The sequence below is a fragment of the Rhamphochromis longiceps genome, linkage group LG1, assembly GCF_057381845.1.
Source record: "Rhamphochromis longiceps isolate RC_006_pf linkage group LG1, R_longiceps_female_GT1.1, whole genome shotgun sequence".
Lineage (NCBI taxonomy): Eukaryota > Metazoa > Chordata > Actinopteri > Cichliformes > Cichlidae > Rhamphochromis > Rhamphochromis longiceps.
The window spans coordinates 40,749,581-40,773,431 of NC_140557.1; the positions used below are offsets into that span (position 1 = coordinate 40,749,581).

Genomic DNA, 23,851 nt, shown 5'->3' on the forward strand with positions numbered 1-23,851 from the left:
TGCAAATGTATAAATTTGAACTTTAAATGTATAAAATATTAAAACTTAGTTTGGACTACAAATCAATTTGGGGTTTCCATCAATGTACCAAGTTGTGCCTTTTCTCGAGACTACAGTAGCTGAGCATCTGCCGTAGTTCTTGGATATTCATCGGCACTTCTATGCAAAACTGAGACAAAGCACTGAACACTTGAAAGCACGAACATGAAAGCACGCCATCTTTAGCTAGCAGGTTATGAGGTCTGTCTCCAGTACTGTACAGCTGTCCTGCTAGAACGTCATGTGTTCATATTTATAGTTATAGAGTAAATATAAATAAATATAAATATATAGAGTATATTTATAGTTATTAAATATAAGGTTTTTGGTTTAATTAACAACTCTCTAAAACAGAATGCAATAAAACCGTTTGTAAAGGGAGGCTTTATTACAGGGGTGTCGTATTCAGACTGCGATACTTGTAGCTTCATACATATAAAAACTGCTAAAAGATTGAGTCTGCAAATCTATTTAAATACTGTTTAAAGTGTTCTTACCTTCAACAGTGTATCATAGGCTACGTTCACACTGCAGGCGAAAGCGCATCAAATCCGATGTTTTTGACCCTATGCGACCCATATCCGATCATGGTATGACAGTGTGAACGGCACAAATCCGATATTTTCAAATCCGACCTGGGTCACTTTCGTATGTGGTACTGAATCCGATACATATCCGATGTTTTAGAAAGCGACTGCTGTGTGAAAGGTCACGTCGCATTAAATCCGTCTTTTACGTCACCGACACAAGACAGACGCCAATTATCAGCGCCAGAGAAGACATCGCGAACGCTTCTCTGGCCATCCCGTGTAGATATCAGTGAAACTGTTGGGAAGACAACGTTGGAGAAACGTTATTTGTACTGTATAATCTGCAGATTCTGACAGAAATCTATCCTTTGAAGCAGCGCTCCTCTAAAACAGCAATAAGGATCATTATTAGGTTATTTACATTATTATGTAAATAACAAAATAACTTAAAGCAAAAATTGGGAAACGTAAAGTCCGAACTCTTTATATTAAGGGCCATCAGTCAAACAATACTGTTTGTTCTTGGTCTAAACAGAGCGCGTTGTGTGTGACGTCTTCTTTTGCGCATGCGGGCCGCTTTGAGCGTTCACACTAGAGCGCGTTTGCTGTCGCATTTTATTTGTAGTGTGAACGAGCAGACAAAAAAATCGGATTTGATCAAAAAATCAGAATTGAGCATTAAGACCTGCAGTGTGAACGTAGCCTTAGTTAGAATACCTGGCTTTTTTTCCCCCACAAGGTTTTGTGCACCATTATTTTAAATTCCGAGATACTTGATCTTTTGTCCAGACTTTTTACTAGTTGCTTGTAATATACTCCTATTCAATTACACACTGAAGAACATGAGAAACATGGAAGTTAACTATTAAGAGCAACTGGAGTTCACTTCCTTTCTCAAGGTTTATAAAAGCAGACATACTTTTATAGACCTTGTGAAAGGCTTTTAGAATCATAAGAAGAGTTTCCCCTGCCATAATCACATACAGTAATCATTTATTGAAAGTTGAGACTATAAAGCAGAGTTGTAGTGATTACATCTGAGACAGCGTTTTCGACTTGATCCATTTTGATATTATACAAAAAGCTGTGTGCTTAACTCTATATCTTATACCCTTATCCATCCTTTAAACCAGGCCTTCCCAAAGTGTGGGGCCCGCCCCCTAGGGGGGCGCAGAGCCATTGCAGGGGGGGCGCGGTATGAAAAGGGGGGAAAAAAACAAAACACTTGGACACTGCTAGCACAGGGCACCCACAGAAATGCAAAGTAGGAGATGAAGCATCGCTGAATATGTTTCCAAACCAACTTCATTCTAAGCCAAAGACTAGAAAATATGATGAAGCAAATCTTCCCTTTGGCTTCACCTGCACAAGTGCCGAGGTAGGTCTCCCTGCAGGGTTGGTTTTCCCTCCGTCAGGAGCAGCGCTGGGCTCTTCAAATCACGGAATACAACTCTTCACTTGCACTGATGACAGCTATAGCTGAAACGTATTCATGTCGCTTAAAAGTAAACACTCAGTGAGTGCTGGCGTTTTGTTTGTTTAAAGCAGTGGTTCCCAAACTGTTTTTGCTGGGCCCCCCTTTGTTTTACAAGAAAAATGTTCGCCCCCCCGTCCGCGCATGGACAAACAGTATCCCACATTCTTGATTTTTAGTTCACAAACACTTCTTGTAATGACTAATGCTACAGGTATAGCTCTAAAGAATATAGCATCATAGGCAGTGTAGTCTGTGCTGCAGGGAGAATGGACTGCCATACACGTTATGTGTCTGTGAGCGCGAGGAGGGAGAAAAAGGAAAAGTACGAGTTGTCATCGAGCAAAAACGGGAGCTGGAACTAGGGCTGGGCTATAGCATACCGTTCACAGTAATACCGGTGTAATTTTGGGCAACGATAAGAAAATGAAATATGGCGATAGAATATGGGTAAAACGTGCATGCGCAGTGCCTGTGTTTACATACACACAAGGCAGCGACGCAGAATGAGAAGAGCGAGAGCGGATCGTTGAATGAAACGGATGAACCAGAACTGGTTTGTAAAATGCTGCAGCTTCAGTGGTGTGGAACTGGTTTGGCTTTCATCCGTCAGATACACAACAAAGCACAATTTTTGGTAGCGCATGCTAGCGGGCCGTCGTTATTACCGTGTTGTTTGGAAAATACGGCGCACTTAAAATCAATCCTTTGAATTTTCTGAAAGTCGACAGAGCCCCTTATAATCCCGTGCGCCTTATGTATGAACTCTGGTTGTGTTTACTGACCTCGAAACGGTTTTATGTGCACGGCGCTCGAAAATCTGTCAAATGTTTTACTACGACTTTGCTAAGCTACAAAGCCGCACCGCTCGATGGATTGTCGGAGCATTACAGCTATCGTAGGCGGAGTGATACGTACTGCACCTCAACATGATATTACCGTATTGTGTGTGTATAACCTCTTTTTAAGTGTTGTGGATATTATACATGGTTATGCTGAGGATATGTCGGCCAGTTTCCACTGGAAATGCCTTTTGGTTAAACTGTCAGCGAGGAATTTGCACTGTTACATTTTTATATAACTTTAATGGACATAAAAAACAGCTGCTTGTTTAAGTGAAAATACATTGATGTTTTTTTTTTTGCACTAATAAAGTTGTGGAGTTGTAAAGTATTTTGTCTGGTGTCAGTTATATCGTCAGTTATATCGTTATCGCAAATTTTCAAATGTATATTGGGATAAATATTTTTGGTCATATCGCCCTGCTCTAGCTGGAAGCATGTAAATATAATAATAACCACTGCAGCCAAGAAGAGTGCCTGACGAGCCCAGTTGTAAGTAAACTATTAAGACTCGACTGTACACCGTGTTCGTGTTTTCCTCCGAAACAATAAGTTCCGTTGGAGCAGCCTTTCAACGCCTCTCTCTGTCTCTCGCAAGAAAAGTTGACCCACACAACAAAGTAAAGCTATTTTTCGGCTACGAACCGACACGAACCCGACGTATTAGTCAGAGGTCCCTTTACTACAGTTCGGAGTCGCGGCCCTTCAGTAACAGTAATAAATCACAGCAATAGTACATTCACGTAGTTGTAAAAAGCATGATAATATATTAAGTAATCCAAAGTATTCTGAATACTTTACAGATTACATTTTGGGGCATGTAATCTGTAATGGAATACATTTTAAAAGTAACCTTCCCAACACTGGTCATCAGTGCAAGTCAACAGTTGTATTCACTAATTTAAAAGGTTGCAATCACAGAGTGGTGCTTGTGAGTAGTAAAAAAAAAAATTAAAATGATTGAATTACAAGTTTTGCAGCTCTCCATATATTTGTGTAAATATGTAAAAATGATAAACACAAGTGTGTGAAGCTTAATCTTTTTTCCTATACATTTTCACACTTTAGTTTTCAGGTTCTCACATTTTGCTCCGTATTTACTTTCATATTGTTCCTCCTCGAGTGCTGCCACAGCCTGAGATGAACTGGAGGCTTTAGTGCTGGCCAGAAAACCAGGAGCTCCACGTGTATTAACAAGGAATTTAGAAGGTCGCCCATCGTTGTTGTGTATGGTGATATATGATGATACAGCTGTAGTGTAATTAAAAAGGAGAGGTGGGTCACTGCGTAGTGCAGGGGTCCCCAACTCCAGGCCTCGAGGGCCGGTGTCCTGCAGTTATTAGATGTGTCCGTGATCCAACACAGCTGATTTAAATGGCTAAATGACCTCCTCAACATGTCTTGAAGTTCTCCAGAGGTCTGGTAATGAACTAATCATTTGATTCAGGTGTGCTGACCCAGGGTGAGATCTAAAACCTGCAGGACACCAGCCCTCGAGGCCTTGAGTTGGGGAAGCCTGGCGTAGTGTAACAGCTGCCGTTGTAATGCAGTGTATTGCCGCATGGTGGCGCCTCCTATCTCATGACTCCCTTGTCACTCCCTTTTTGTTCTTCTTCGCACTCTCTCTGTAATGGATTCTTCCGTGTACACAGACTAGTGAGCTCTCAAGTAAGGTGTGGTAGAGGTAGCACATGAATGGCCCTGCCAACCGGAGTTATGCACAAAGTTATGACTTCCAGTTCTTGAAGATAATTTTTTTAGCGATGCGTGAGGCAGTAACAACTATGTTTGATTTATGTGCTTCCATTTATGTGCTTATGTCACCTAACATGAACAGTTTAGGTGTGGCAACTAAACCGTGTGGAAAGGTCTTCACATATCCTCCGACAGGCCCTCGTAGGCGTACAAGACCATACAGCGTGCACATAGTTTTCAGTGGGTGTTTGCAGTGTGTGCATATGTCTAAGTGTGTGAGGCCCATTTGGAACATCCTTTGTCCTGTATATTGTGTTCTATGGAGAGTTCTGCATGTTGTAAGTTGCTGTATTAGGATCAGACGTTTTGATATGGGTTGATGGAAAGATCTTGCTCCCGTTTTGCAGTTTTATGGGAAATGGAATCACCAATTTTACACATTTTATATGTGTTTGATAACCATTTAGGGGTAGAGATATTTTAAATATTTTGTTGCCCATGTAGACATTTGAGTTCAGTTTACTGGGGTAAATCATTTTTGTGGGCTGGACTTCAAATCAGAGATCTTTACTTGTCCACAGAGAGCTTGTTTTAGGTTCAGCCATGGGCCGTCTAACAAGCTTGATTCGATCCATTCTGAGTCATACAGCGATCTGTTGGCTAAAAAGTAGAGATACAAATTTGGTCATTCTAGACCTTTGTGTTTTGGTTTTTGTGAAGTTTTTAAACTAATTTGTTATTGTGGAGGTTTGCTGAGTGAGGCAGAATAAAAATAGTTCAAAGGGTCGACAATCCAGTGTTTTTCTTCAAAACTGTGGTCTAGTGCGTTGTATTTAAAGTGCAGAACAGTTGCAGTCTCTTATCCATGTGCTCTAATGTGTTATCTTTAGACAATTATTTTTTTCAAAATGTACAGAGAGCACATAATTTAACAATACACGACTCGGATTAATAATAATGGAAATAATGATTTGTGATGAAATTCAGTGCAATAGAAAACTAGCTTTCTTTGCAGAATTACACTGAAAATATTTTGGCTCTTATTCTGGTCCCAGGTTATTTTCCTACCGGGAACCAAGGGGAAGTTGTCTAAACAGCTATGGTTACCTTTTCCCAAATACCAGCTCAACATTTTGCAGAAAAACGGGGTGTTTACTCAAGGATTGTATTCCAACTCGATTTATTATCTCTGAATTGTGTCTTTCCAGGTAACAAAGTTGATTAGAAGTAATAGAAGTCCCAAATGCTGCAGTAATAACTGTTTCTTTCACTCTAACTTGTAAACAGAAAAATCCCATGCACCTTTAGAAGAGAGGCTTAGAATGTTGGAAAATAACTCCTCCGTGTTTTTTAAACCAACCCAGATGCCAGGATGAATGCCCAGTTGGCACTTATGGGCCACAGTGTGCTCACAAGTGTGACTGCCAGAACAGAGCCAAATGCTACCACATCAACGGCGCCTGCCTTTGTAACGAAGGCTTCAAGGGGCCTAGCTGTCAGGATCGTTTCTGTCCCACTGGCCTGTATGGACTCATCTGTGACAAATACTGCCCCTGCATACACACAAACACACTCAGGTACTGGATCATTGCTCAGGCTTTCTTACTGTACAACACTTCAGTAGAATAGAATGTTTGAATTACTGTATCTAGTTAAAGTGGAGTTGATATTTTGTTTCACATATTTCTGCTTTTCCCACTAAACCTACTATAAAAGTAACTTTGTGTCGAGGGTGGTCAAAATGGGAGAACTACAAAACAATATACACACTGCAAAATAACCTTCTAATCTTCCTGCTCTTTCAGCTGTCACCCTCTGTCAGGAGAGTGCACCTGTGCTGCGGGATGGACTGGGCTTTACTGTGACGAGACCTGCCCACCAGGTTACTACGGTGAGGGCTGCAGAGAGCTGTGTGTTTGTGCTAATGGAGCCTACTGTGATGGCATCACTGGAGCTTGTATCTGTGCACCAGGATACATAGTAAGTGCAAAAGATTTCTGTGGCTTAACACCAACACTTTCCTTTTCCCCCAGTCCAGTTATTGGAATTTTATTGGTTCTTTTTGTTTTGTCTCACTCTAAACTTGCCAAATATAGATTATGGGATTATGGGAAGATTTAACACTGAGTATTTTTAAAACAAACTATTATCTTCAAACTATCTACAAGCTAGAGGGAGCCCACAGAAAAGGATGAGCCAGCTGCCTTGCTTCTTGCCTAACTGTATTGTGCTATGGAAACAAATAGACGACTCGTCTCTCAAAGCAAATACTTTGATTCTTCTCTAAGCTGCTCGTTCTACCATTTCACCTGTGTGTTTTTAATTGATTCATTCTAAGTTCATGAGAATGCCTCAATTTGCTGGACAATGTAATTGCACACAAATCAATATATATTTGAGAAGATCATTTATTTTCTATTAAAGAGCCACAATTCATGTGTTTATCATTTTTGGAATACTCTGTGCAGAGATTGCAAGAAAACAGCATTTTTTATTTTGTAAAACGTTTTATTTTGTATTTTCAAACATTTGCTGTTTGTTTTACAATCAAAACTGTATATCATATCATATCATATTATATTATATTACATTACATTATCGGATGATACAACACGTGGACAGCATAGAGTGAAATTCAGTTTTCACCACCACCCATTCTATTCCACAGTCTTAAGAGAAACATAATGTCTTTGATCAGAGCATGCAGCTATTCACTAAAACTTGCCTAATTAACATCCTCCACATCTGTCAGAACTTTTAAGTTTAAGTGCATTGCATCAGCCATAGGTCTATTCATAAGAAAAAAGCACAGGCTCAGAGGCTTTAACGGCAAGAAATCAAAAGGATTTCCTCAGAAAGAATTGCACATGTAAATGAGGTTCCTAGTATTATTTAACCTGAAGACAGATTAAAAATAATGAACAACTTCCACCTGGTTGAGGAGAGGGTATTTACAGCCAGTGTGTGCAGAAGATGCACAGAGAAGGCGTAGGACATCCTCTAACAACTGGTGCTGTTGACTCTGCAGGTTTAGACACAGAGCTAATGTGGCTCGCAAAGCAGAAAGGCTAATGCAGGTGCAACTCGTACGATGTTTGACAAAGAGAGCACGAGTGTCAGGATGGTACAAAAGTATGTGGAGTTTCTGCCTATATGTAACAGTGAGAGTACCTTAAAGGTTTGCATGCAGTAATATTTAAAATCTCTTGTTGATTTGTCTGTAACTAGTGCAGATGTATGCGCCGTTTTATTAAGCAGGTCTTGTTCCCATTTTGATGAGTAAGTTTAGGTGAAGTTTAGTTTGCCTTCTAATCTTACATCATATTTAGAAAGCTTTGGTTGCTCTGAATTATCAATGCTAATTGCCAGTTGTACAAAGTAAATTAGCATTTGTCCATGAAGTCAGTCCTGCATTTTGGTCAGTGGTTGGACGTAGCGTTTCATAAATAAAGTTGGCATGGCCGTAAACTTACAAGATGGACCCAAAGCTGTGCCACTGTCTATAAAGCTGTGAGACCTATACTTGCTCCAATGATGTGGTTGTCCAATAATGTCTTTCCAGTTACACTAAGTGAGTTATAGTAATGCTTAAGATGAAACCCTCATTATCCTTATAAGAGATCTTACCTCGGTGTGTCCTGTTTGGATCTTTGGTCTTTCAATGCTGTCTGTTATTGTCAGCTCACAGAGGCAAGAACCAAATCAAACAGTCACATCAAGGCTGATCGTCTGTATCAGCAGTTTCATTGGCGTCTGTTCCATGAGCTGTTTTTCTATAATTTAATACATAAGTGTTGACAGAAGACCTTTGACACACCTTTTATTATATCGATGCTTATACTACAACCATAACTGAAGATGAATGCCAAATTAAGATCTTTACAAAACCCAACCAAAACACAATAAACACACATGAACACAAAACAGATGGTGTCCGTTTGATTTTCACAGAAATTTAAAACTAAAACATCTCCAGTTACTTTACACAAAACTCCACTGATTCCCCAAACAGAGACAAACTCTTCAGTGTTAGACACCATTTCATAATAAACGAATTCTGCTTTTAAACGTGCACCTACTATCCCCTTGAACGTAATTTCAGAATTAACTGATCCTGCCCCTTCATTTTGTTCCTCCTTGTGAGCCATGTACTCATCTTAGCTTGACCTATTGAAAAATTAATTAAGCAAACCTTTCAACGCTGCACCACAGAGTACTTTGGACCCAGGATAAAGAGACTCTCCTCTAAAACAATCCTAAGCCCAGGAAGCCACTGTCACAGCAAAGAAAAGAGGCCAGCAGGCCTGGGACAGCCAAGCCACAGGCGCTGCAGTGTTTCCTTGGTCCGACAGAAAAGACTGTGGCTCCCCGTTCTTGGATCTTTACAGGGAGTGCAGAATTATTAGGCAAATGAGTATTTTGTCCACATCATCCTCTTCATGCATGTTGTCTTACTCCAAGCTGTATAGGCTCGAAAGCCTACTACCAATTAAGCATATTAGGTGATGTGCATCTCTATAATGAGAAGGGGTGTGGTCTAATGACATCAACACCCTATATCAGGTGTGCATAATTATTAGGCAACGTCCTTTCCTTTGGCAAAATGGGTCAAAAGAAGGACTTGACAGGCTCAGAAAAGTCAAAAATAGTGAGATATCTTGCAGAGGGATGCAGCAGTCTCAAAATTGCAAAGCTTCTGAAGCGTGATCATCGAACAATCAAGCGTTTCATTCAAAATAGTCAACAGGGTCGCAAGAAGCGTGTGGAAAAACCAAGGCGCAAAATAACTGCCCATGAACTGAGAAAAGTCAAGCGTGCAGCTGCCAAGATGCCACTTGCCACCAGTTTGGCCATATTTCAGAGCTGCAACATCACTGGAGTGCCCAAAAGCACAAGGTGTGCAATACTCAGAGACATGGCCAAGGTAAGAAAGGCTGAAAGACGACCACCACTGAACAAGACACACAAGCTGAAACGTCAAGACTGGGCCAAGAAATATCTCAAGACTGGTTTTTCTAAGGTTTTATGGACTGATGAAATGAGAGTGAGTCTTGATGGGCCAGATGGATGGGCCCGTGGCTGGATTGGTAAAGGGCAGAGAGCTCCAGTCCCACTCAGACGCCAGCAAGGTGGAGGTGGAGTACTGGTTTGGGCTGGTATCATCAAAGATGAGCTTGTGGGGCCTTTTCGGGTTGAGGATGGAGTCAAGCTCAACTCCCAGTCCTACTGCCAGTTTCTGGAAGACACCTTCTTCAAGCAGTGGTACAGGAAGAAGTCTGCATCCTTCAAGAAAAACATGATTTTCATGCAGGACAATGCTCCATCACACGCGTCCAAGTACTCCACAGCGTGGCTGGCAAGAAAGGGTATAAAAGAAGAAAAACTAATGACATGGCCTCCTTGTTCACCTGATCTGAACCCCATTGAGAACCTGTGGTCCATCATCAAATGTGAGATTTACAAGGAGGGAAAACAGTACACCTCTCTGAACAGTGTCTGGGAGGCTGTGGTTGCTGCTGCACGCAATGTTGATGGTGAACAGATCAAAACACTGACAGAATCCATGGATGGCAGGCTTTTGAGTGTCCTTGCAAAGAAAGGTGGCTATATTGGTCGCTGATTTGTTTTTGTTTTGTTTTTGAATGTCAGAAATGTATATTTGTGAATGTGGAGATGTTATATTGGTTTCACTGGTAAAAATAAATCATTGAAATGGGTATATATTTGTTTTTTGTTAAGTTGCCTAATAATTCTGCACAGTAATAGTCACCTGCACACACAGATATCCCCCTAAAATAGCTAAAACTAAAAACAAGCTAAAAACTACTTCCAAAAACATTCAGCTTTGATATTAATGAGTTTTTTGGGTTCATTGAGAACATGGTTGTTGTTCAATAATAAAATTATTCCTCAGAAATACAACTTGCCTAATAATTCTGCACTCCCTGTATGTTCCACGTGTTTATTCATAGCCATGACCCCATGCACCACTCTCCACTGGAGAGCCACACTGCGTTTCTCTATGGGAAACTTGTACAGGGACGTCCAACTGTCAGATGAAATTGGTTTGTTACCTGCAGAGTGAGTGCCCAGTGCAGCCCTTAAGAGTCCAGGAAGACCAGCCATGACCTCTTCCACCAGCTTCTCCTGAAGGCACAAAGATCTCACTCCAGTCTCCTAAGCCAGCTTAGCAGCTGTTTTCCACTGGCCTGCTGTCCTCAGCCCCGCCAGCTTTGTTAGGCCAGCATTTATGAGGAACCTCTGAACACTAACAGTGCTGAGCATCATACTTGGTATCAAGGGATTGTAAAGTAGAGCCGCCTCTACATTACCATCTTTACAATAAAAACAGTCCAGTTCCAAGCATGCAAAACAGACTGGTAAAAACAGGAGGTCAGCATGAAGTCTATTCCAGTTACGTTTATGAGAAACAGGTGCTTTACTCTGTGAAGCAGCGTAGATGCCGCTTTGAACCAGGGCGGTTGTTGCTTATCATAAAGATACCGTTGTGCTGTCTGAAAGCGTAATGCTGTGAGGCAGCTAAGAAGAGTCAATCAAACTCTGACCCCCTCTGACACACAGACTCCTTTTTTCTCTGATAATTTTTAATAACATTTAAATTTACAATAAACTCCACCGATCTCACCTGGACCCACAGCACCAACGCTCTGGTAAATAAGGCCCAGCAGCGGCTGCACTACCACTACAATAACTTGGACTGGAAGTTCTCCTGGTCTTCCTGGTCATGTGGAAAGCATGCTCTCCTGCTGCCTGGATATTTGGTACGCAGGGGCCACTACTAAAAATGGGAAGGCTGCGCAGAAGGTAAAAATCATTGGCTGTCATTTGCCACCCCTGGAGCCCATTGCCAGATAACCATCGCCACCATCACAGGTGACCCTTCGCTCCCCGCCCAAAACCTGTTTGACCCACCGCCCTCTGGTCTGCGCCTCAGGTCAGTCAGGTCTCCCAACTCCAGACTCACAAACAGCTTCTTCCCCTGGGCCGTTCAGACTATTAACAAACACTATCCGCTGAAAGCCCACCCGTGGTGGGTCAGTTTGAGTAACCCTCATTACTCTACACCATAGGTGTCAAACTCTGGCCCGCGGGCCAAATTTGGCCCGCAGCCTAATTACATTTGGCCCGCGAAGCCACACCAAATTACTATCAGAGCTGGCCTACTGGTATTATACAGCTAATATATATATTGTTTAGTATTAAGCTTTGCTTGTTCCATATTCAGTTTTTCAGCAAAACTTGTTTGAGTCCATAAGAAAAGATTCATTCTTATATCTAGAGGAAGATTTTTTTTCAGGTAATATTTATGTTAGCCGCTCGACTTTGTTCCAGTTTTGAATTTTGGCCCACTGTGTATTTGAGTTTGACACCCCTGCTCTACACTATACTTACACATTGACTCTATATTAGACCAAGTCCTTTGCTCTACTTCCAAGCACTTTGTTTTCTATGTGTGCCTTTTCTTATTTTGTGCCTTTCTCTTGTATATATTCATCTTAACTGTACACCTTTCTCCAGTTTATTGCTGCTGTCTTACTATTTACATTTTATTCCTGCAGAGTTGGCGTCTAGCACTCATAATTTCGTTGTACATGTACAATTACCATATAGGGCTATTGTTTCCTGTTCTATTCAAGTGAATATTAAATTTAACAGCAGTGGAGAACGTGTTTTATTGCAGTAAATGATTTCTGAAATTGTTGTAACGAAGTTTAAGGATGTAATTCCTCCACTGTTATCGTCTTCAATGTCATTTAGCAACAGTCCAGAGCAGTTACCTAAACTCTAATCCCACAGAGGTCGATTAACTTGTTAATAGTTTTCTCTCCTCACTGTTTCTGACTCTGGATACTGTGTCTCCTCTGAAAATAGCCTTGAATCAGAAGTTCTTGACTCCCTGGTTAAATCCACAATGGACGCCTTGAAGCAGACAACCTGAAAACTGGAGAAAAAATTGCATCTCACTGATTTAGAAGAGTTTGCTCCACTATATAAGGAAAAGCCCTCTGTGAAGCGAGGACATCTTAGTATTCATCATTGATTGAAGGTGGTTTCTTCTCAGCACTGCAGCCAGGCTGACAAAGAGTCAGAGCTGTGTTGAGCTTCCTTTAACCATAACTTGTGATGACTTGACAAATTTCTTCACAAATAAAATTTCAACCATTGGAGAAATTATTTGTAACCATCTGACAAACCTGTCATTACGTACAGCTACTTTCAATAGTACTAATATTTAAATAGACTATTTAAGCTACTGTCCAAAAATTCTTCAAAGAGTAGTTATGAAACAATTAACTGATCATCTGCAGATCATCTATCAAGTAGAGCACAATTTTTTCATGTAAACGTAGAGTCTTCTTCTGCCGTTAATGACATAGTTCCACAGGGTTCTGTGCTAGGACCAATTCTGTTTACATTATACTTTCATTCTGCAGTATTATTAGAATGCACAGCACACATTTGCAGATGATACCCAGCACATCATTTAGTTAAACTGAAATACATTCCTAGATGTAAAGACCTGGGTGACTGCTTATTCCCTGCTTCTGAATTTAGACAAACAGAAGCTATTGTACTCGTCCTGAAAAGTCTTAGAAACAATGTGTCTAACCAGATAATTACTCTGGATGGAATAAGTTTGGACTCCAGTAACACTGCGAGGAATTTGGAGTCTAGTTTATATGCCACGTCACATCAAATTGTTAATTATTATTAATCTCTGGTTTTCTTTCTCAGTGTTGTTTTGTCTGCTCCCCTCATTCCCAGCCAGTTGCAACAGATGGCTGACCATCCCAGTTCTGCCAGAGGTGTCTTCCTGTTAAAAGGACGTTTTAACAGTTATTTTCCCATAGATTTGTAGAAACAAAGCCTAATATTACAGGGAGTGCAGAATTATTAGGCAAGTAATGTTATTATTGAACAACAACCATGTTCTCAATGAACCCAAAAAACTCATTAATATCAAAGCTGAATATTTTTGGAAGTAGTTTTTAGTTTGTTTTTAGTTTGAGCTATTTTAGGGGGATATCTGTGTGTGCAGGTGACTATTACTGTGCATAATTATTAGGCAACTTAACAAAAAACAAATATATACCCATTTCAATGATTTATTTTTACCAGTGAAACCAATATAACATCTCCACATTCACAAATATACATTTCTGACATTCAAAAACAAAACAAAAACAAATCAGCGACCAATATAGCCACCTTTCTTTGCAAGGACACTCAAAAGCCTGCCATCCATGGATTCTGTCAGTGTTTTGATCTGTTCACCATCAACATTGCGTGCAGCAGCAACCACAGCCTCCCAGACACTGTTCAGAGAGGTGTACTGTTTTCCCTCCTTGTAAATCTCACATTTGATGATGGACCACAGGTTCTCAATGGGGTTCAGATCAGGTGAACAAGGAGGCCATGTCATTAGTTTTTCTTCTTTTATACCCTTTCTTGCCAGCCACGCTGTGGAGTACTTGGACGCGTGTGATGGAGCATTGTCCTGCATGAAAATCATGTTTTTCTTGAAGGATGCAGACTTCTTCCTGTACCACTGCTTGAAGAAGGTGTCTTCCAGAAACTGGCAGTAGGACTGGGAGTTGAGCTTGACTCCATCCTCAACCCGAAAAGGCCCCACAAGCTCATCTTTGATGATACCAGCCCAAACCAGTACTCCACCTCCACCTTGCTGGCGTCTGAGTGGGACTGGAGCTCTCTGCCCTTTACCAATCCAGCCACGGGCCCATCCATCTGGCCCATCAAGACTCACTCTCATTTCATCAGTCCATAAAACCTTAGAAAAACCAGTCTTGAGATATTTCTTGGCCCAGTCTTGACGTTTCAGCTTGTGTGTCTTGTTCAGTGGTGGTCGTCTTTCAGCCTTTCTTACCTTGGCCATGTCTCTGAGTATTGCACACCTTGTGCTTTTGGGCACTCCAGTGATGTTGCAGCTCTGAAATATGGCCAAACTGGTGGCAAGTGGCATCTTGGCAGCTGCACGCTTGACTTTTCTCAGTTCATGGGCAGTTATTTTGCGCCTTGGTTTTTCCACACGCTTCTTGCGACCCTGTTGACTATTTTGAATGAAACGCTTGATTGTTCGATGATCACGCTTCAGAAGCTTTGCAATTTTGAGACTGCTGCATCCCTCTGCAAGATATCTCACTATTTTTGACTTTTCTGAGCCTGTCAAGTCCTTCTTTTGACCCATTTTGCCAAAGGAAAGGACGTTGCCTAATAATTATGCACACCTGATATAGGGTGTTGATGTCATTAGACCACACCCCTTCTCATTACAGAGATGCACATCACCTAATATGCTTAATTGGTAGTAGGCTTTCGAGCCTATACAGCTTGGAGTAAGACAACATGCATGAAGAGGATGATGTGGACAAAATACTCATTTGCCTAATAATTCTGCACTCCCTGTAAAGTCCCCAGCCCCCCAGGTCACTGAATAATTAATGTGTTACAATAACACACTTAACATATTCAGAGTTTAAAACCTTTGCACCTTTGCTGGATTTAGATCCAGAGGGAGTTATTAATCAGTTTCAGGTGCTTTGGTGTTAATGAAGTTAACAGCAGGCGCACTAGAGGGGCAAAATGACACATTTTTCCCATCCTCTTATTTTCTGACAGTTTTTTCACTACTTCTGTATTTGGCTTGGGTCATTGTCACTAGTGGTATTATGAGGTGATACCTAGTGACACCTTGCTGTCTCTCCAGGCACAGTCTCAGGAGAAGGATACAGGATAAGCGTAAAGGAGGTGGGCTTGCTGTTTTAGTTAACAACCGGTGGTGTAACCCTGCCAACATAACAATCAAAGAAAGGATTTGTTGCCCGGACACTGAACTGTGTGCTGTTGGACTCAGGCCGTATTATTTACCCAGGGAATTCTCTCACGTCATCTTGGTGGCTGTTTATGTTCCCCCCTCTGCTAACCCCACAGCTGCATGTGACACTATCCACTCTGCCATAGCTCGGCTACAGACTCAGCACCCGAGTGCCTTTATTGTGATCTCGGGTGACTTCAACCATGTATCACTGGACAATACACTACCAACATTCAAACAATATGTGGACTGTCCCACCAGGGGAGAGAAAACTTTAGACTTACTGTATGCTAACGTCAAGGATGCATACAGCTCCTCCTCCCTCCCCCCACTTGGTAGGTCAGATCATAACCTGATTCACCTCACCCCCCGCTATGTGCCAATTGTGAGGAGGGAACCTGTGACCACCAGGACTGTTAGGAGGTGGTCAGAGGAGGCAATAGCGGAACTACAGGGCTGTTTCGAGGTGACCGACTGGGAAACACTCTGTGAGCCTCACGCCGAGGACATCAATGGGCTTACTGAGTGTATCACAGGCTACATAACTTTCTGCACCGACTCCATTGTTCCAGCTCAGACTGTTCATTGTTACCCAAATAACAAGCCATGGGTGACTAAGGACATCAAAGCCCTCCTCAACAACAAGAAGAGGGCTTTCAGAGGGGGCAACAAAGAGGAGGTGAGGAAGGTCCAGGTGTTACTAAAGGACAAGATCAGAGAGGCTAAGGACAATTACAGGAGGAAGCTGGAGTGGAAACTCCAGCAGAACAGCATGAGAGAGGTGTGGAGGGGCATGAAGACCATCACTGGATTCAGGCCAACCAACAGCAGGGGAGCTGAGGGAGGTGAGAATAGAGCCAATGAGTTGAATCTGTTTTTCAATAGATTCGACACCACAGTGTCTGCTCCCACCCCCACAACCTCACCTGCAGTCAGCCTGGAATCCAGAGCCACACCACTGTGCCAGCCTCTCTCTTCACATGTTGCCTCCTGTGAGATTCCTGACACCCCTCCCCCACCCATCACCTTCACTCAATACCAGGTTGAGATGCAAATGAGGAGACTTCACTCAGGCAAGTCTGCTGGACCAGACGGAGTGAGTCCCCTTGTCCTCAAGACCTGTGCCCCCCAGCTGTGTGGAGTCTTTCATAAACTGTTTATGCTGAGTCTGAGTCTGCAGAGGGTCCCGGTGATGTGGAAGACATCATGCCTCGTCCCTGTACCAAAGACGCCTCGTCCCAGTGGCCCCCAGGATTACAGGCCCGTGGCACTGACCTCCCACATCATGAAGACCCTGGAAAGGCTCATCCTGGACCAGCTGCGACCCATAGTAAGACCACATCTGGATCCCCTTCAGTTCGCTTATCAGCCTCGTCTCGGAACAGAGGACGCCATCATCTACCTGCTCAATCGTGTCTACACCCATCTGGACCAGCCGGCGAGCACTGTGAGGGTCATGTTTTTTGACTTTTCCAGTGCTTTCAACAGCATCAGGCCGACCCTCCTGGGTGATAAGTTAGCAGCGATGCAGGTGGATGCTTCTCTGGTGTCCTGGATTGTTGATTACCTGACAGGAAGACCACAATATGTACGTCTCCCACAGTGTGTGTCTGACAAGGTGATTAGCAACACAGGGGCACCACAGGGGACTGTCCTCTCCCCCTTCCTCTTCACCCTCTACACCACAGACTTCAGCCACTGCACAGAGACCTGCCATCTTCAGAAGTTTTCTGATGACTCTGCGGTGGTTGGATGCATCAGCAGGGATGATGAGACAGAGTACCGGGCTGTGGTCGACTCCTTTGTCACGTGGTGTGAGCAGAATCATCTGCAGCTCAACGTGGCAAAGACCAAGGAACTGATCGTGGACTTCAGGAAGACCAGGAAACACTTGACCCCTGTTTCAATCCAGGGGGTCAGTGTTGACATTGTGGAGGACTATAAATACCTTGGAGTACACATTGACAATAAACTGGACTGGGCTAAAAACACCACAGCACTTTACAGGAAGGGCCAGAGTCGTCTCTATTTTTTGAGGCGACTGAGGTCCTTCAACATCTGCCAGAAAATGCTGAGGATTTTCTATGAGTCTGTGGTGGCCAGTGCGATCCTCTATGCTGTTGCATGCTGGGGGAGCAGGCTGAGGGTCGCAGATGCCAACAGACTTAATAAACTGATCCGTAAGGCCAGCAATGTTGTGGGGATGGAGCTGGACTCCCTCAAGGTGGTGTCGGAGAGGCGGATGCTGTCCAAGATAAAGACAATGTTGGATAACACCTCCCACCCACTCCATGACATGCTGGTCAGTCACAGGAGCTCGTTCAGTGAGAGACTGAGATTACCGAAAAGCACCACTGAACGACACAGGAAATCATTCCTGCCTGTGGCCATCTCCCTGTACAACGCATCCACTTAACACACTGTTTGCTGCTACAGCTACATATGTTTCTTTTCCAAATATTTATTTATAAGTGACTTATGTATGTATGTATGTATATATATGTATATATTGTACTATTCTTAGTTAGCGTATTGTCTGTCTTGTCTTAATGTTGGTTTATAATGGAGCACTGTAACAAAAAATAATTTCCCCCAGGGATCAATAAAGTATTCTGATTCTGATTCTGATTCTGATTAGTCTAGGAGACCTGAACACAAAAGTAGAACGTCCTTGTGTTACGTACAGCTCAAAATTTCCTCCATACAAGAACGTAGTAAGCTCCAATACTGACCAGTAAGAAATCTACACACTCACACTGCAATGGTGTACACAATGTTCATTTTTTTCCCCTCCAAGTCAGACTACTGGCTGAGGACACAACTCCGGTCTGGAATCCAAGGCCCAAAGCTGCCGTGGTCAGGATTGTTAGCCTTATCAGGCCTGGTGTTGTTCGAGGGTGGGTCTTTACACCAGATCCTGGGGCTTCCACTCTGGAGCTCACACTTCTCTAAATCTTGACCAGTTTCCTTTCCTTGGGCACAGATAGTGTCCAGTCCAGTGTTTTTATCCCAGCAAATCCACATGAATCCTAATTCAAACGAGTCCTCCCTCCAGCATCATCAGATTATTTTAAAAGCAAAACCAGGCCAAGTTAAAAATCCTTTCCTTTAAAATGTTTCATCCTGGAGTCTCCAAGGTCAGCTGGCTTCCCTGCTCCAGCAGTGTCCTACTAAAAAACAACAACCTGCCCTCTCCCCTTTATAGAGAAGGCCTAAAATCCTTCCCAATCAACTGCTCCCTGTACTCAACTCCAGATAGCTGGCTGTTGGACTAGAGTAGAATCTCCACTCCCACATGGGTGTGGCCCACACAAGACACAAAAACACCAAAGCATGCAATTAGTAAAAAAAATGAAAAGTAATGCCAACCAAAATGTTTAGTGGAGGATTCTCTCAACTCTTTTCCACAATGCTACACTCTGCAACACTTAATCTATGAGGAGGACCAATATCTGCTCTTTTGTGCAAGGAGGAACAGGATGAGCACGACCAGAACCCGACAAATGACCTCTCGTAGGTGTGGTCAGGCTCACCCTGATCACATATGAGAGAAGTGAAAGGGTCAGCAGAACCCTTTAACATCATCGGGTTCCTCCTGCTGCACAACAATCCCAGGCTTCATGTGGCAATGATATGAGAGGATGAAGAAATTGATACTACTGACTGACCCCCATACTCACCTGACTTAAATCCAATAGAAGACCTGATGTTGTTGGGTGAACAGAAACATAGGGGATTCTCCTCAACACCACATGTTGTTCCAACATTGTCAGGCATCATTACAAGTATCTGTATGCCATACAAACTAAAACGCACCAATTTGGAGTTGCTGCAATTAAATGTTTCACTTTAATTTTCAGGGTGTCTGTGAATTTAGGTTCATGATTTTAATATCAAACAGTGCCTCATACTTTTGTTGCTAACACATTACTCAGTCCATATCTGTATAGATATCCGGCACAATTTTCCCCTATTGAGATCTGATGCGTTTTCCAAGTGTTCCTGTAATTGTTAGTAGTGTAGAGGCAATCACAGTCGTTGATGATCTGCTAACCAAGTACAGAAGCAGCAGTTTGATACTCAGTCTCTCCATTCCTATAGTGACAGTGATGGTATTTGTTTATTTTAGGGGACTACGTAGAGTTGTTAAATTTCTTTGCTTTCCTCCAAGGCTGCACAGCTAGTGTTTGGGTTATGAAGTAAAAAACACATTATTTTTGTTTTGTTATCTTTGATTTAAAAACTGAAAATAACTGGCTTTTAGAACAAAAATTTAAATCAAAGTTGCCAAGCAAATGATCATTAATCCACCAATCTGTACATAATTATTATACAAGAGGTGACTTTACAGTCCTGGGAAATTCAGTTGATTTTCCTTACTGAACACATTGATGTTCAATTTTATTTATTTTTCAAGTGTTTCAAATTTAATAAGAGCTCTTTGTCCTCCTGTCTTTTGGATAGCTTTGTGAATATTAGATTAATAGCAATTTAAAGGCAGCAGGTTTGAAGCATACAATTTTAATTGGCAAAGTTTATATGTTGGAGGTCCCAATCAATGTGTCATGGTGCCTGAGATTTCAGATGTGTGAAGCTTGCTCTCCCAGCATGCTATCAGCACAGGATAAGGTTAGATATCCTGCTAATGCCAAGCTGTCTGTCTCGCCACTACGACATGTCCTTTATTGATTAGTCTGCAGTCTAGCTACTCTCTCATGTGTTCATCAGTAAATGTTACATACAAAGCATTTATGCTTATGTGAATCAGTAGATGAGGCAAGTTGAGAGTCAGGAGTCTTTGTTATCTTTGTCTTTGTTGTCTAGCTAAGTGTAAACAGCAGTAAATACTCAATATTCAATGTTGTTGTGCAGCACGCAGGACAGACAGCGCACAATGTGCTTTGAAGTATCAGCCAAGAAAGGTGTAATTTAAGTCCATGAACAGTGAACACCTGTGTGGATCAGTGCGCTTGTATTCAAATGGTTTCCACATGTAATGGTCTGCTAGAGGATGTAGAGAGCCATAGTCCCGTCCCCCAGGGCATGAAGCAGGCATGGAGGAGATCCAGGCCCCAGACATCCAGAGGTGTGCAGGGAGTCACCTGCAGGGAGTGTGGTGAGGGGAGATAGGCCTTGGAGGGCCTGGGAGTTCCCAGAGAGGTGGAGTCTAAGACCCGACCTGACATATAGACACAGACAAACAGGCACACACAGACACAAACATGCATTCCCACCCTCATGCACACATATACAAACACTCAGCACTCACCCAACGTAGGGATTGACATAAATGGACATGTACACACAATCACACTCCCCAAACATACTCTATACCCCGGGTCCAGGTACCCTCGCCCCCAGAGGGGGAAACAGAACCCACACCCAAGAGATGTTACCCTTCCCCCCGGGGTGGAGGCAAGCAGACCGTCCCAGGCTCCGCAGCAGCAGGGAGGCCAATCGGACAGCCAACATCTCCTCCCAGCCCCCCCGCCCCGATGGCTAGCAGAGAACGGGGGTGTGTGAAGACCCCATACCTCCCTCCTCCCGCTCATGTGTAGTGTTGCTGCGTGTTGCTCTAAAGTGCATGGGAGAGAGGGGGAGAGCATGGTGCTGCTGCCAGAGAGCAGAACAGTGAGATCTTAAGAGATCCAGCCTACGGCTCTTCAATGGGGTGTCACAGGGTCCCCAGGAAAAAAAATGTAAATGTAAAATAATAAAATAAATATTCTTCTGTAGCAATAACAAAGTATAACATAAATTATTCTGTAGCAATTACACAAGAATATCCAGTAATGTCCCCGCCTACAATTAAACACATTCACTTACTGGAAATCATCTGCTGTGGCAAACGGGTGCAAACCTTTGACCACAAACTGAGTCTCTGCTCGGTGACATTCGTCTATCCTGCCTGAAAGGAGACGCTACCGGCAGACTGCAGCGAGACCTGCCAGCATCTGAGCCAGACTCTGTCTCATCATGGTCACTAAATGCACAGTAATGGCAGGTTTGTAATAAGGCAGAACGCGCTAACATAATATGCACTGTTAGTTGATTATTTACCTGCCGCATTAACAGGAGAGGAGGTGCAAACGTTAGCGCTGCTGCTGGGTTGAGATTCACGAGTCCGGAGCGGAATTAAAAACACGACATTCATTTAAGGTCATCGCGTGTTTTGTGAGCAAATGCTTTTGCATATTCGTAGTGTTTCCTCCCTTAGATGAAATATCCACTATTCAAGTATTGCAAGTTGCCCTGTTGTCATCCGTTCTCGTAAAGTATAACCAAATTTTTGAGCGTTTGAGCCACTTAGGCGCCGTTTCCTGCCAGGTAAATGACGCTCTGCAACGTGGTGACGTCATTCGGGGCGATTGGAATCGACAGTGGGAACCGGTTCTCAACAAGAACCGGGTTTCGATACTGTGGCGTGAATAAGGCACGGCGGGACCATGGAGCAACGTTCAGAGCCATCTTTATTTAATTCACGTCACACCACAACACACCCAAACCCCTGGGCGTGATTAAGGATGCCGTGCAGGTGCGTCCGCCCTCCCTGCACGGCACCGCAGACCACGCCCCACCACAGATACCCATCCCTACTTGTGACTCATTTAAGCCTGAATATTGATTCATATGGAATGCCAGGGGAAGCTCATGTCAGTGAGTATGTCATTGCCTCAGAACTTTAAACCGATGCCAAACCTTTTCTATTCTGACTCTTTATCCAAAATGTTTCAAGGCTCACACATTGCAGCCACAATGATACAGCTATTTTAAAATAAGAGAGCAGAACTTGACACGGACTGTTGGAGGGAACTGGGAGTGGTCTTTGATTTTAATTTATAATTAGAAGGTTTCAGATTTTTCTGAAAAGGTTGCCTCTAGACAGCTGCATACACATACAGAACTCTCCAACATTAAAAATATTTATACATGTACATTAACATGTAACACATAACACACATATACAGTTGGGTCCATAAATATTTGGACAGAGATTTTGGTTCTGTACATCACCACAATGATTTTCCCCCCTGTCCTCTTCAGTTCTTTAGCAATCAGAGTTATTGTCTGAAGGCCAAGAAAGATGGATTTATTTTACTAAGTAGATCATTATGGCTTTGCCATATTGGTCCACTTGATTGACCTTTGTTATTATTATTTATTTATTCAATTTATTTTATTTTAAGTCACAAATAGGACAGACATGCCTGGGGGCAGAGAAAGAAAGAAAGAAAGAAAGAAAGAAAGAAAGAAAGAAAGAAAGACAGAGGGGAAGAGGGACAGTGAGAGAAGACACTAAAAAACAAATCCGCTGTTTACCTGTTGATACAAAAAAAGAAAACAAGTAAAAGGAGAGCAACACAATAAAAACAGCACTGCAGCAATAACCTAGATAAGTGTAACTAACAGTAAATACTAAATATTGAATTTTATTTTGCAGCACACAAGACTGACAGCGCAGAATGTGCTTTGAGGTGGGAGGCAAGAAAGCCTGTGAGCACCTGTGTGCGTGAGCGCACTTGTATTCAAAAGGATTCTCCTTGTAATGTGCCTGCATGAAGCAGGCATGGAGGAGACATCTGGTGGCCCCCAGGAGCGTGAGAGCCCAAGGAGGACCATCGGAGGGGCAGCCACGCCACCCTCCTGGAAAGAGCTGAGGAGAGCCCCAGACAGGGGGTTCAATTTTAAATGAAACAATTCTGATGCAGTTGAAGTGCAGACTAGACTCAGTTTTAATTCAGTGAGTTGAAAGAAAAGATTGCATAAAAAGGAAGGGATTTTTAAACAAAAATAATTGGTCAAATTAAATAACTGAGCATAAAATGTTTATTACTACATAATTGGTTGAAAAGCCTTTGCAGGCAATGACAACCGGAAGTCTTGAACTCATGGATATCACCAAATGCTGGGTTCCTCCTTTTCGTTTGGCCTTTTTACAGCTTTATTTGACAGGGTACAGTGAAGAGTGACAGGGAAGCGGAGGGCGAGAGATGGGGGAAGATATACAGCAAAAGGTTGGAATCGAATGTGGGCCGGCTGGTCTCAGCCATGTGGCATATGGTCACCTGCTCATCGCAGTGAGCTAAATCAACACCCAGGGTTTCCTCCTTTTTAATGCTCTCACAGGCCTTCAGTTGCTGTTTGTTTGTGGGTCTTTCTGTGCAAAGTTTAATCTTCAGCAAGTGAAATGCAGCTCAGTTGGGTTAAGATCAGGTTGTTTGCATCAATAAACTCCTGGGTTGCTTTGGCCGTATGTTGTGGCTTATTGTCCATCTGTATTATGAAACACTGCCTAATCAATCTGACTGCATTTAGCTGGATTTGAGCAGACAGTCACCTCAGAGTTCATTCGTCTGTTTCTGTCCTGTGTGACATCATCAGTAAACACGAGTGTCCCAGTGTCACTGGCAGCCAT

The 23,851-nt window shown here is 42.7% G+C and overlaps 1 protein-coding gene across 1 annotated transcript in view; it reads left to right on the forward strand.

Annotated features, from left to right (window-relative positions):
• Positions 1-23,851, forward strand: part of LOC146679208 (uncharacterized) — a 90,321-nt gene that overhangs the window by 17,859 nt on the left and 48,611 nt on the right. Inside the window, exons 5-6 of the mRNA XM_085406929.1 lie at positions 5,945-6,157; positions 6,386-6,560. Of these exons, the coding sequence (XP_085263055.1) occupies positions 5,945-6,157; positions 6,386-6,560 (388 nt within the window). The remainder of the gene's footprint in view (positions 1-5,944; positions 6,158-6,385; positions 6,561-23,851) is intronic.